The sequence below is a fragment of the Carassius auratus genome, chromosome 4 (assembly GCF_003368295.1).
Source record: "Carassius auratus strain Wakin chromosome 4, ASM336829v1, whole genome shotgun sequence".
Classification (NCBI taxonomy): Eukaryota; Metazoa; Chordata; class Actinopteri; order Cypriniformes; family Cyprinidae; genus Carassius; species Carassius auratus.
In genome coordinates, this window is record NC_039246.1 from 11,097,974 (window position 1) to 11,113,379 (window position 15,406).

Below are 15,406 nucleotides of genomic sequence, written 5' to 3' on the forward strand. Positions count from 1 at the left end.
GCCAGAAACAGCACAAGAAGGCTGAATAGAAACTTGAGGCAAAAAGTAATTGTGCATAGGCTATTTTATTTCAGTTAAAGCAAGATTTAAGTGTAATTTGATTCTAATTAAAGCTCCAAAATTAACAATAATTAGGAGTTTATTGACACAAAAGTCATAGTTAATGGTTTGTTAATAGTGAGAATTTGATTTAAAGTGTGATCAAATGTTCCATAAATAATGTTTAGAAGAAATTAAAGACCAGATAACTTCAAACGAAGGTTCTGTTAACATAACCATGTTACTATTTACAAACAGTTATTAAGAGTTTATTGAGCCAGAAGTCTTGTTTGTAGTTAGTTAATAGCAATAATCAGATCTTAAAATAACCTGTGACGGATACTTCTGATTTAAAAAATGTATTAGTATATGAAATTCATTAATAAATGTTGTAGAAGTACTATCCGTTCTTATTTCATGTTAACATATGAAGTGTTCACAATAACATGAATAATAAGTGCAATATCATCGTTCATTATATCAGTAACAAGTCATGGGGACATGGTTACCTTTACTGAAAACGAACCTCCTCCTTTCTGACTGGATGAAAAGCATTAAAGAAAATCTGAGACTTAAACCTGCAGCCTCCCAGTTCATGCTATTTAACTCTTAGTTAAATCGAAGGGGTAAAGTTCACTGGTAGATCCAACTAAAATGACAGTTTACGCAGGGAGACGTGAACCTGCCACCCCGAAATTCCTCCTCTAATCACATCTTAAGTCCCTTACAACATTCTTGGGGTATTTAAGCGGCCGAGGGGTCTGTGCAGGTGGGGGCAGGGCAGGGCAGGGCAGGGCGGCAAGAGGATTATTTTATATTTCATAGGTAGTGTAAAGCTGCTGCTCTTAAGTGCTTCACGTGGTTATATTATGTCAAACATATTGGATAATCTAGTATGAGCAGAGCGCCGCTCAGGTTAAAATCAGCGGTTTCAAAACAAACACTGCAAACTGTTCCACAAACCGCTCTTAAACCTAAGCCTCATTAACACTGATCCACTGATGGCTGCCATGCTGATGATCACATGGACCTCTCAGCTCAGGTTTAACGAGACAGATGGGAAATTTCTGTAATGGCAATGGTTAGTTGAACATTTGTGTTTTTTATAGAGTTTAACAAACCAAAACATTCCTACATAATGTTCTCCGAGACTGAACTGAACCATGTGGAGGACAAATTCTGGACCACAATATGGTTTTTAAAGTGGAATCTGTAAGTGATGCAGCTCTAGGCAACATCTAAAACAACTAATAAAATAATGAAGTATTGTTAACGGTGGTATGCATTTATTGACGTAAGTGTAATATACAAATTGTTGTGAAATGTAGTAATTATTATGGGAGCACAAGAAATTCTGTTCCTGACAAAATGGAATGAACTTGTTTCTCAAAAACACTCATTAAATTTCAGTGTGAACGGCTTTCCATTGAATATAGTGTCATCTGAATGTAAAGGAACCTTGAGAAACACCTGAATGAACTTCAAGCCAGTGACTTTGAACAATGTCATTGAAAAGTGTTAAACCCAACAACAGGAAGAAGAAGAAATTGAGAAATGGGATGTGGCCAATGCAATGTGGAGACAATAGGGACATGCAGAAACATCATGCATCCATGTTTTTGGGACCATTTTGAACTGAATGGACAGATGCTGATCATTTTCATTAGGTTCGGTGTGACTGGACTACAAGAAATAAGGTCAAATATGCTCCTGAATGGCCATGCTTCTGAATTCATGAGTTACTCAAGAATATAGCCTACTTTTGAAATCTGTAATAAATAGCTGACTGGTAACTCCAAAAGGAACTTAAACACTGGATTCTATATTGCAATAAATAAATACTAACCAGATAAACAGCTGTGCAAGGTATTTTCATGAAATCGTAACACATCAAGAGTTTTCAAACAAAATTTTTATAGAAAAAAGGCAATATAATTTGAAAATAAATATGCTGTACTACATTACACAGACACACAAAAAAGTTGTTAATATTTAACATATTTACATAGAGTAAATAAATAATGTAAAACTCCAATCAGACCGGACCACATCTGAGCAACTGTTTCAGCGTGTTAGATCTTATTATAGCAGAAGTCAATGGTGACGTGGGTTTGGCCTATATTTACATTTGGCTGCTATATTTGTTATTCAGTTTAAATGTGACACTGACTCGTACTCACACATGCACGCACACAAACATATGCACACGAAATCACATTTACACGGTTTGTTTGTTAGAGATCACACGGCACACACACATCTGCAGCAAGGCGGCTAAGTCAAGGCAGTTGGCAACACGACTCACTGATCAGTATTAGGAATGTTTCTCTGTTCATCTACAGAAAATAAAACAGTATGAAAAGCTTCTTTTTTTTTTACTCCAGACAGCCATGAAGGTTTGCAGACAATAAAGGGTGAGAAGATCCATTTTAAGATAACACTGCACATAAATAGGTCAAATTAAATACAAAGAGATAGAATATATTGAAAATATTCTAAAAAATATATAAATTACTGAATTGCTTAGGGAAATAGATTTGGATTTAAATTCAAAATCACAAAATCGTCATCTTAAATCCCCAGTAGTGTGGAAGCATGAAATCTAATCACACAATCTACACAAAGTGGTTTCCAAACATGTCAAAGAATGAATATCCCTTTAAGGAGTGAATGTGACCAAAATCCTCTTGTGTTTGCCTCGTCAAGGCCAGAGCAAACATTTACTACAGCGGCCGGCGGGTTTCCACGGCGTGACATTCCAGCGACAGAATCAGTTTAGCCTTCCGTCAAAACTCCAATCATTTGTCCGTCTCTAAAACACACGCATTGTTCTCAGTGTTCACGTGCTGGGAGGAATGATTCCACAGCGTGTGCTGGACGCCGACGCATCGTTGCAGTCCTTTAGATTCACATGAAAAACTGCACAGTAGACCCAAATCCAGTGATGTGTCTCAGTGAGTGATTTCGAGTACGACTTTACGCACCCCAGCCGAGATCAGAAACGTTTACACAGGGCTTTTCCGAAGAACATTTAGCAGCAATTCAAATCCTGTGTTTTCAGTCTCTCGCTTCGCTTCACGCACACACATGAAAATCATGAACATATACAGAGAGAACATTTCATTGACTGTTAAGCCCCCACCTCCCCTGAACCTCTTCACTTCATTCGCTCAGTATCTCTTGGACGGAATAATGAGAGCAAAGTTCAAAGTGCTGTGAATTACTGTGAAATAATCCTTCATGTCAGAGTCCGTTCTCAAGTTCAGTTGGGTTCACCTCCTTGGTTTGTCACATCTGGGAAAGTGGAAAAATCATACATGAACATCTCAATTATTTACTCTAGACAGGAAGATTTCACCTGTCTAAAAGGTGATCTTTTATAGTTTCGGAAGAGATGCGCCAATGTCTTGAACTGTAGTCAGATTTAAACATCTCAATTTCTCACGAAATTTTATCTTTCCATTTTTTTCCAACTAAATTTAGGAGAAATAAAACAAAGCTGTCATTTAAAGAAGTGGAAGTATGGAAAAGTGCAGCATGAACATTCTACCAAACATCTCCAAGAATGTCAAAATGGTAAATAACGACAAGAATACTGATTGAATTATTGCTTTAAATGAAAGAGCAACACATAGGGATATACATGACAATACAAAAACAGGAAGGCCAGTCTTGTACTAACATGTGTAGGTTCACAAGAAAGTGTAGATTCACAAACACACCTGCAGGTTCTTTCATTGAGTTCTAGTTGTCTAGACCTGCAGTCGGCTTCAGAGTATTTACAGGAGCACTGACACGTCTCAGGGTCTTGAACAAACAACCTTCTTCTCCTTTCAGAGCACGTAGAACAGCAAGGCTCACACTGACTACTGAAAAGAGACAGAATGAGAGAAAAGGAAAAGGATTGGGGGAGATTACAGCTGACACAGTCATGGCAAATATTATTAAACACTTTCACTCAAACACACACACACACACACACACAGGCACTCGGTAAGTCAAGCAGTACGTTTCTGGAGCCACCCTCGTCTGGTACAATGGTTTTGCCCCTTCTGAGGGTCCGAAGGGAATTTGTAGAGGGTGAATAGCTGAAGTTAGGCAGGATGTGGCCATGCACCTGCAAGCTCAGATGATGCAAGAAAATAATGACAGCAACAATAATCTGTTTCAGAAAAGCACACTGGAATAAAAGTCAGAGAGAGAGAGCAGTGCATGAAAATCCAGTGTTTCTGTTTATTGCTTTAAGAAGTGTTGGATCAAGATCATCAGGACACATTTACAGTACAAAACACTGGACTCCAAGAGGAAGATTCACACATATTTGAGCCAACTGACCTTATCTGAAGCCAATATTTGTCTGAGGACAGGCTTATCAAAGCCACAGTCTAAATGCTACATTTAACCCTGACTTTAAATTACAACAACCTACTGTATATAACCAAAAGTCTGAATGTTTTTATACCCTGAATGGTTTTATGACCCATTTTCAGTGAGAGCAAGAGAATTGTGTCAATGATGTTTTTAGCATGAATTCAGTGCACTGTAAGATTTTGCATCCAAAAGTGAAATCCAAAATTGCATCCAAAATTGAAATCCAAATCTTCTCAGAGAATGTCAAAAATTCAGAGTGAATAGTTTTTCATGCTCTTAGTCCAAACAAGCCTCAAATGTAATTTTTTTTTTTCAAATATGTAAACCCAAACCCCAGCCCTCAGGAAAATACTGACCTCAAAAGCATCAGTCCCACAGGAGCAGATTGTCCCATGTATGCATTTCTTCGTCCTTTCATTCTCATTGAAACATTTAATTTCCCAATTGCTGGGAGAAGCACCAAAGTAAACAGGCTGTTTGACTTTCGTAATGATGCGCGGCAGAGCACACGCAGCATGACAAGACCAAACTCACAGCAATGAATGAAAAAAACATCTCACACAATCCTTCTCATATTTCAGAGAGGACACAAGTGATGCGAGAATGATGGCAAGTCCTCATACAATCGTGAGAACAAAAAACATCTCAAAAACAGTAAGCAGCACAAACAAGTATGTGATTCCGACACAAATATTGTAATAGATTAGTACCATCGACTGAAAGCATGCTGGGTGGATCGGGTGAGTTTGTATGTCGGCTACCTCCTCACTGCCCACCTCCTCCAATCATAGAGCTTGATTTATTGGGTCCTGCGGCACAACCTACAGAGCGCAACTGTAGGGTTCCAGAAATAGAAATCCCATTCATTTTCTCAGACCTATGAGCTCAGAGAGCTGTTAAGCAATGCTGCTTTTTCATTTCTGAATTCCCATGAAGTGGGAATTCACACTACTCACAAGCAAGATTCTCTGAAAACCAACCTCGGAAATTAGAACAGGTCTTCTTTCAAAGGTTGCTTCGACTATTTCCATAAAACACTGCTAATGATGAAATCCAAGGAGTTCCTATACTCACAATCAATGTATATATTAGGTTTTTCTATGATAAACATCTCATATAAGATGAACTGTCTCTGTATAATTTATTTTACGCTTGTATTAATTGACTTGTCAGACTTGTTAGTTTATTGTGGCTATTGTTTGGATTGCATCATTCGCAACGCTTCATGGGATGAATAGTTCATTTTCTCATAAAAGACTTTCGTTGTCCGTATCAAAAGTGGTAGTCCTGTGATTTGTCTCAGTTCGGTTGTAGGCTTAGAAATCTTAAGTGGTCTTAAGTTTTTGAAATGCTAAAGAGAATGAATGGGAATATAATTCTGATTGAAAGAGCGGGTGGTTGCGCTCTACTTGTTTGCACTGTTTTTACAAAAAACTATTTGGCCAAACTTGTTAATGTTATTAGCATGTGCATTAGCATTAATGAGTCAAGCTCCAAGAAAGCAGAGATTGGGCATGTGGTTTCGTTGGATGGTCAGTTTTAATTAAGTGGTGGAGGAGCTGATGGATTAATGGCAATTAACAACGTCCGACAGGAATGTACTGATTAAAGGAGGCATAAAATCTCCTCCCAAATTAATTTGACAACCAAGAGTGCCACACTCAGGTGCAGGTGAGAGGAGGCGAACGCAGAGGTGACATACAAATCCCGCTTTTTTTCACGGTTTTTCTTTCTCTTTCGCTTTTGGCCTTTGCCCTTCCGGGGTTTTCTGGAAAGAGAACATGACAAACAAAGAAGAACATCGAAAAAAAAAAAAACTGAATCGGAGTGGTTGCAAAAGATCATCCAACACAGTCAGACTGCAGTGAACGCAGTGCTAAAATGAACCAGATGGACACATCAGCAAACATGTCTCTTCTTATTCTTGTATAAGTGCCTGACACCACAGCAAACTCTGTGAGACGTGAATTAGAAATAAAAAGCCAGCCAGACTCTGGGGAAATTCGCCAATTCTTCAAATTCTCTCACACGAAGACGTTTCAATAAATAAACAAGGCATTAAATCTTCAAAAGCGTCAGTGATGTTTGTACTAGGATTCCAAAACAGAGACAAAATGATTCAATTTGCGCCCAAAGCTCAACATCCAATAGCGTGTTTTAACTCTCACATATCAGAGACTTTGGTAACACTTTATTTAAAGGTGTTCTTGTTACAAGTACTTACTATTGTAATAACAATAAATTATGCATAATTATATGCAAGTAACCCTAAGCCAAACCCTAACCCTAACCCTAACAATTTACTGTATTACTCAGTTCTTAAATGTATAACTACACTGTAAGAAAGACACCTTAAAATAAAGTTTAGCCGAGACTTATTACGGAAACTGCAAAAGCTGTTTCATTATAATGATCAATCAGCAAATTAATGCGCAGTATTGATGACATACACGTCCATTTATCTTTCAGATAGCCGATGATCCTGGCATATCACGTCAGACACGTCAGGCAGCAAGAATGTGAACTTTCCCCTATCTCACAATCACAGAACAAACTGATGTGCCGCGATCCGTATATGGTTATTTGCATTAGCGGCTGACCAATATAGGTTTTTCAATGCGTGTTGAAAATAAATGGATTGATAATAGACGTCCTGTATAGATGCAATTGAGACTAAAAACATTGACTAATTTAGGCGTCTCTTACAACCGTTAAGTAGTTGGAGCTCTTTAAACAGAACATCAGGTCTGTAATGTTGACACATGTACCAACGATTACATTCACTGTTTTCCGAGGTCAGATTCAATCATGTTATGAGGCAGTTGTAGTTGAACAAGCTGAGGAACAGCCTCTGTGCCAAAGGGCCACTTGTTTACCAGAAGCAGAAAGCATTTCAACTTTTAAACCCCCTAGAGATAACCTCTGACCCGTAACACATCAGCCACAAGATCAACACCCTCTGCAATAGTGACAACTTCAGTAAACTTTCAAACAATTCGGCCTGCATTCTCTGGTGAGAGGGCGTCATCAGAGAGGGGGTTGACTGACCGCTGCCATATATCTGAGGAGTGGAAACGGGCTCGTAAACAAACGTACAAAACGCTGTCTTATCGCCGGACGTAAAGACACTTCAGAGATGACAAATCCTTTTCTTACCTCAGTGAACCTCGGATCATAAAGCAAAGCTTAGAGATGAATGTGGGGCGAGGGCATTGAACTATAGGGCGAAACTCACACACCTGTTCACACGGCTCTTTACATACCTGAGGGACTGAATTTACACCTAAGAAGCCAGCGTGCAATGACATGAAGACATCAAACAAGGAGTGAGATCAAATAGTGGTGTAAGGGTCAGAGTGTATCTCAGTTCATCTGTAGAAAAAGTAAACTTCCATAACATACTTAAAGTATACTAAAAATTATTATTTGGTACTTCTTAAGATCAACTAAGTGTTCTCAACTGTGCACCACTTGTAGTACACTTGCAGACAGAAATTATTACAAACACTCAATGTTGATTGATGGTGACTTTAAAGCAAAAGTGTTATATTAATTGTCATATGTAGCTTGACTTGCAATTGCAAGGTTGTATCGCCCAATTCAGACATTTCATATCTCATGAACTCGCAGTTCTGAGAAAAAGTCTCAATTATGAGATAAGAAATGTCTGATATATAATACATCACAATTCTGAATTTGTTTCTGAAATAGTAAAGTTGCGAGAAAAAAGTCCAAACTGTGAGGTTTGCCATTACCTTTTTCTCTGTGGCATGACAAAGCTTCCATATACAGTATTTGCTCTATAAAGACTTTCATAAAGTGCTTTTTTCAATTCGGGAGAAAACCTTCCAACTAAACAGCTATTGCAGATGCTAAAAAAAGTAAATATGTACTTTAAAATAAACATGTTTATATATATATATATATATATATATATATATATGTAAGGATTATATATCAAAGCACTGAATGCATTTATTTAATTTATTGAGTGATAAACAAATGTTTAAATCAGAGCTGAACTGTTTCATTGAAATAGATTTCTTTGAAAAGATCTTAATGTTCTTAAACTAGAGAAACACAAAATGAGTTTCCAGATCTTCTTTAGAAAACATAGTTAAATGTTACATTTAAATAAAAAACATATTCTAAATTCATATTGCCAACAAAAAATATCACGTATATCTTCGATATATCGTCCAGTCCTAGTTTTTGCGTAGCTTTAGTTTGACAATTGTGCCACTAATGATTTTCGAGATCAGAATCACCTGTTTGCTTTTTTTCAACAACAATAAAGAGCTCCACTGTTCTCTCACCATCAGATTTTATGGCTTTATGTAACATGAAAAGCATTGAGATGAGAGGAAAGGATGAGAAAGAAAAGAAAAACAGGAAGGAATACACCTTACTGGTGATAAGGGTGACTGAGATAAAGAGATTAGGAAATGAGATTGAATGCATGAATGATGGCAGGAGAAATGACAAGATCGAGCGAGAGCTGAAGCATGCACACACATACAACATCCCCACACTAGAACAACAGCACTTACTTTTCTTTTTTCTCCGAAATATCTTTTTTCACCCTGTGAAAGAGCAGCAAAAAAGCACTAGTGAACATGTTTTGTTTGTGTGCACACAACAAGCACACTTATAATTAGACCTGCACACATATAAAAGAGTACAGAAGCAGACAAACGCACAGCAAGAAATATAATTATAGAGCAGAAAATAATAAAAGACAAAAGAAAGTGGGTGAGTTTTATAAAATTATCCCCAAGGGCTTTTCTTTGAGGAAAATCTCAGTAAAAAGTCTAATTCTGTTCAGTCGTAACACTTATTTCTAAATAAAAATAAAGAAAATAAATTCTAAAAATGGAAAGGGGTAAGAACAGGGTTTGCCCATGGTAATTATGGTATAATAAGCTATAAAAAAATGTCTCTTAGAATGTATGCGTGTTAAAATGAGGCTTCTTACCGGCACTGGCATTCACTGTGCTCTGCAAAACTCATGAAAAAGTCACCCTGATGACGGAGCGGTTTCACTCTTTTAATCTACAGAAGAGAAAAAGCAATAAAACATTAAAACAGACAAACAGGCAAGCTGCATTCAATACAAACTACAAATTGGCTAATCTTATTCAGGAGAAGCCCTGTTGGCTTTGAGTGTGGGAGACAAAGTAGAGAAGTGTAGGGTTTCCAAAAAGCAGACTTAACAAGATTCAGACGGATAGCGGAAGAAATAAAATAGAAAGAAAAGGGGAGCAACAGTCTGGAAGTTAGGGTTCTCTGACCTCCAAGGTAATGTTGTATGTGACGGTAGGGGTGCATTCCATCATCTCATCATTACAGCACCCAGCACAGCGGGTGAGAACCACACAGGACGGGATGAAGATGTGCTCGGTGTCATCAGGGTATTCCTGTTGAATTTCCACCAGCACTTCTCGAGGACGGCAGAGAGACTTGTTATAGACCTCCATGAATGGCACCACTGCAAGTTCAAACAAAAAGGGGAAATAAGTTGTCTTTTTTGCCAAAAATGCAGGCCAAGTAGCACCACTGGGAGCGAGATGGTCTTTGGTCTTCTTCAAGGCCAACACTGTTTGGAAATCTGGTAGCCCTTCTAAGAATTTGTGACTGAGATGGGTGTCCATATGAACCATGTACATTCCTTGTGTTGCACTCTGCCTGCCTAAAAAAGCAACACCCCAAAACACATTAAAGTAACCTGTGTATATTTTCTGTACAGTTGCGTGTCTGTTTTTTGGCACGAGGAAGAAAAAGAGTCAATTTTAATAAAATGTTGTCTGGTTCTCTGGGTTAGGATTGAGCAATGAGACATTTGGCAATGCATGCAGACTCCAAATTATCCCTTGGAGGTTTGCGTGTTGAGAAGAATTACAAACCACACTGGCTTGTGAGATTCTAATAAATACTACAAATTTATCCGAAACTATGTGGAGACAGTTTGATTAAAGGCACAGCAGTGCTTTCCTTCACCCGTCCAGTAGAAGGCGCTATACTCAGTGAATCTGTATGTGTCCAGTTTCTGGATGACACCACTGAGTGCCAGGTCCAGAAGAAACTCACCGTCATATGTGCTTCTGCCTTCCTCCCAGGGTATGTAGGCACTCTGTGGTAAAAAATAAAAATAAAAAATGAAGAAGCTTATAGTTAAACACTCTTCAGTTATACCTATTCATAGCCAATTGTTAATCAAATGAGTCCCAACGGGTTAGACAAGTTATTAACCACTGCATTACCACAGGTTTAGGATGATGCAACAAATTACCTAATTTCATTTCAAAACCAAAGTTCATCATAAAACTTATTAATGTTGGCTATCACAAAGAATTACTTTTTTTTTATTGGCTTGTGTATATAGTTAAACATTTCATTTTTAAAATATAATGTAGCACAAGTTAACCTATCAACAACTCAAGTTTGAAACTCAGACTCAAGTAAACTCAGGTTAAGATAAAAAAAAAAAAATCAACTGACATGCAAGCAGTTCACTTGAAACATGACTTTGACTCCTGATGAGAGACTAAAGATAACAGGTAAAAAGATGTCAATCATGAAACAACATGAAAGACAAATGGGGCTTTCTGAGAATTTCTTTTTAAATTAAAATAATTAATTTGCAGCATGGTTCCTGACACGAACCTGTAGAATACAGAAAACCATTCATAAAAAAGAATTAAGGCCTTGAAGTCTGAACTTGATTTGGACTCTACATTAGAGACCTATGAGCATTTCACTTTCTGATATTTCGCAAAAGCTCCATGGAGAGACATTTCTCAATGAAGATTTAAATTTTTTTTTACTCTCCTGTCTGAGCCTTTTACTCACTTTAACAGACCGGCTCAACTAAAATTTGGTTTTAGATCATTTTTGTTTCTGAATAGCTGACAATCACGTTATCCAGTTACTGTAAATACAAACTTCTCATCAAACTGCCTGATGAACACTGTTATTTCTATTTATGCATGTCCTTGAATAGAAAGTTTCAAATTTCGTCAAGAATAAATTTGTTTGGTTAGAATTCCCTGAAGGCTGGCAGAAATCGTAACTTCTATGACTGATATCTCAACATTGTGATCTCCAGAAGCCGGGTGTGTTGGTACCCGGTCACTGGAGCTGCATGCGCCTTTAAAGGGTAATAATATCACTAAGGTGGTTATGATAAGGCCTTCACCAAAACCGACCACAAACTTCTGAACAGTTGAATGGACTCTGATTGTGAATACAGTGAATTCCTGTCTACAGGGTTAAATGGCTCACTGTGGGGTGGTCCGATCTGCTTGTTCAAGTGATTGAATAGCTTGGATCAGTGACCTCGCAAGGGGACACACAAGGACGTCCAATAAAGTGGCGCAGACGCATTACATTCGAAATAACATTATTTAGAATTCAACCAATACGTCGGGTTCGTTCACTATACATGCACAAGCGTATAAAACTTACCTTGACAGCTGAAAAATACAGAAGCGTCACAAGAAATAACTGGAGCACGCGAACGGCAAAGTTCATGATTGAATTTATAAGGCGAATAAATCTTTTTAAAACCCTATCCGATGATAGGCGGACTTTAGCAAACGCATTGGAAAAGGTCTCAGAAAGCAAGTTAGACATGAGTAAAGGCTTCTTCCAAGGGGTCCGACCTATAGGGGCAACAAGGATCCCATGTTGGTCCCAAAACACGCATGCAGACACCTGAGAGAGACAGAGAGATTGAGATCCACGGCAAGTGTGTTATAGCGTCTCTCAGCTGTTGCCGATTATTTTCAGAATATCCAGAAATATGAGAATCCAGGACGCAGGTCCTGTCACATTGTTGAGAAGTAAATCAAATTTTTCTTCCAAGGCTTTTACAATCCACATTACAAAAGTAATCCCATGCTTAGCTTGCCGCCAGTTTTCAAGTGCGATGCGTTCATTGGGAATGGATGAGAAACTTGCCGACTCTGTATATTATTAGTGTGACACCAGAGAGAACACAAAGGCGCTGAGAAGAGAATGCAAAACCAAAGCGCACTTGGAGTCCCCACGAATGAAGGTTGCTTTAATTCCGCTTCCTGTTTTATTTGTCGTCTTGATTCTCAGGTTCTCGCTCTTGCTGTTGAACATGAATGATCACGGACGCCGCAGTCACCCGGTTTTAACGAACAGCTAGCTACTGCTGCTGGTGGTCATAAGACGAGTCAACGTGATGGGCGTGGCCACAGTGTCAGCGTGGACTTCAGCGTTGAGTCGATGCGCAGATTTCACTCTAATGATAACTGAAAGAGAGTCTCAGGCATCATTTATGTTTAGGTGCTTGAATATAAAAGTGCTATTATGGCTAGTATTTAGTCACTTGAGCCAACAACTATATTCCTGTCATTGCAAGTTTGCATTTTGATTGGTAAGTCCCGGCATTCATTTGTCAGATACTTTTGAGTAATGAATGTTGTCCATGGCGACGCTATATTAAATGACCAGCTCTGCTTATGTTCTAATAAAAACATTCAAATTCAAGATCTACTTCAATTGTTTTTTTGGCAAATAGATATTTACGCTAAAGCTAGACAATGTATATTGAACCATCATTACAGGATGACTGTACATTATCTTTTATTTATTTATTTGCACGCTTAACAGTTATGTCCAAAAGTCAGAGACTACCACTGAGAAGAAAAAAAAAGGCTTGCCTTTTTCTAAAATGCTAGATTGAAATATGGCATAATCTTTATATAATTTATTATATTTTAAAATGTAATAGATATATAATGCATATGACTTTATATGAATTGACCATAATAAGTAATACCCGCTGCGTAATGCTGGGTTGGAGCTACGTGCGGAAGCATAGCGGTTTACAGTAGGCTATGTGCGTAATCCCAGTTTGAATGCTTCCCATCACATGACGGCAGCACTGACGCCTTTGGGACTACTCGGTCATCTGCAAGGTTGCGTGGAAAACTGAAAGAGTGCTAGGTATTGAGTGTACGATCACATGTGTAAGTGTGTGTGTGTCCATCACCACGTACAGGTGTGTGGGTGCGCACGCAGGCCGAGTCGCTCCTAGCGCGCGCTGGACATGTGAGCCGCGGTCAGTCCGGTTCTCCACACCACTGACGGAGATTTACAAAACGAAATAGGTGTTTTATCAAAACGAGCTGTTTTATATTCGTATTACGGATTAAGTGATAGGCCTAGTATAGGTTTAGTACTTTAATATTTATAATATTTATTTATTTTTATTTATATAATATTATATTTTGTGCATCAATAGAGTAAGTTTTTTTTTTTTTTTTTTTTTTTTTTTAGCATGTAGCTATTTCACACGTCTGCATCTTTGAATCGAGTAAATTCTAGATAGATTTTCATGGATAAGCGCTTTTGAATAAAAAAAAAAACCTTGTCATTGCATGAATTCCTTATAAAAGCATCTAATATGCTTATCTCTTTATATATATATATATATATATATATATATATATATATATATATATATATATATATATATATATATACACTCACTCATTTGGATTACTGTAAATTGCATTGGCGCCATCTGCCTGTCACTACATGTAAGTGGCTTGTCCACTTGCCATGTCCACTTAATTCAAGCAATTTTTGGCTTGTTTTAATTAATAGTCTCTTATAAATATGGACATTTATGAGTTTAAATTTTTTGGGTTTATAAGTCGCATTTTTGATTGCTTTAGGTTTATACTAAAATAAATTAGATGAATGAAGATCAAGCAATTCCCCTTAAATCATAAACCACACATCCACGGAATCACAAACAACTGTAGAACACTTTTCTTTGTGAAGAAAGTTGTTTATTTTAAGGGATTTTTTGTCAGACTTGGTTGCTTGTTTTTCTGCGAATATCTGGCAACGTTGGACTCTGCTCCCATATCACTGACCATGCAGCGTAAGCCACTTGGAGTAAGATTACTAAAATAATTTAAGATGTGAAATACATAAGATAGACAGCCTGATTGCATAACCTAGTGGTAGTCACCAATTAGCAAGAAAAGCACCAGTGCTCGCTCTCAGCACACACTCAGACGAACACGCACCTCAGTAAGGGCTGTTTAGTCTGAGTGCAAGAGGAAACCTTGAGTGCAAGGTTTTGAAAGAGTGGGAGGAAGTTTCAGAGAAAGAAAGAGGTTTATACACTCAAATAAAAAAGAAAAGAGTTATGTAAAGACAGAAAAAGAAAGATGAGAGCTGTACAGAACGAGTTAAAAAGTGAGACGTTGATGTAGGAGGTAATGAGAAGAGACACTTGTTTTTTGTTAGTGTGGTTCGTGCGTCAGATTTTAATTGAAAAATAACAGACAGATATAAGCTACACTGCCACCTGTCAGATATACTGCATTCTCAGCATAAAACTAATGAAGTTTACACTCCTACTGCTGTTCTAGAAAGCTTCAGTACACAAAAACTGACCCACAGATGGGAAGCCACCAAAAAATGACCCACTATCGTTCAATAGAGCGCAAAAATGACCTCAACTGATTTCTTCAGCGGCCTTGGGTTTAAAATATTTTCCCGTTCATTTTTTAACACAGGCATTAAAATGTAAGAAAAGAGAGATTAAATGTGCAATGCTTTACATATAGTTTGTATTACGTTTTATCCATTATTCTATTAAGAAAATGTGTGGGCATTTTTATTTTCAAAACCGTTTCCTAGTTCTGTCTAGTGTTCATCTCTTGTTCAGTCTCTTACACTTCACTATCACTCACTCAGGTAAGGGCGAGTCCTGGATGCATACACCACTCCCTACCACACACACACACACACACACACACACACAGGTTTGTGTCAGAGGGGAATGAAATGGCTCACAGCCAGGCCCAGATTAGACTCTACCCTAGACGCCAGAACTGAGCTTCCAGTAAAAGCACAGCTCAGATATCCAGGGAGAGAAAATTTCTGCCATGTTTCTCAGAAAATAGTCCAAAGCCGTCAGGAGGAAGTTGTCAATTCAAACACGATT

At 37.9% G+C, this 15,406-nt stretch overlaps 1 protein-coding gene across 5 annotated transcripts; it reads right to left on the minus strand.

Moving 5' to 3' along the window:
• Positions 1-1,932: 1,932 nt before the first annotated feature.
• Positions 1,933-12,439, minus strand: LOC113058303 (vascular endothelial growth factor A-A-like). 5 transcript variants are annotated; one of them, XM_026226087.1, is made up of 8 exons: positions 11,875-12,439; positions 10,498-10,540; positions 9,702-9,898; positions 9,386-9,462; positions 8,961-8,993; positions 6,113-6,178; positions 3,762-3,905; positions 1,933-3,333 (listed from the first exon to the last, which is right to left on the minus strand). In XM_026226087.1, exons 1-8 carry the CDS (start codon positions 12,040-12,042, stop codon positions 3,312-3,314), a joined length of 750 nt encoding a protein of 249 aa, XP_026081872.1. In that variant the 5' UTR covers positions 12,043-12,439; the 3' UTR covers positions 1,933-3,311. The 5 variants fall into 5 exon arrangements, with proteins under 5 accessions (XP_026081872.1, XP_026081863.1, XP_026081885.1 ...); XM_026226078.1 differs by having other exon boundaries at positions 3,762-3,908; XM_026226100.1 differs by lacking the exon at positions 6,113-6,178.
• Positions 12,440-15,406: the final 2,967 nt, after the last annotated feature.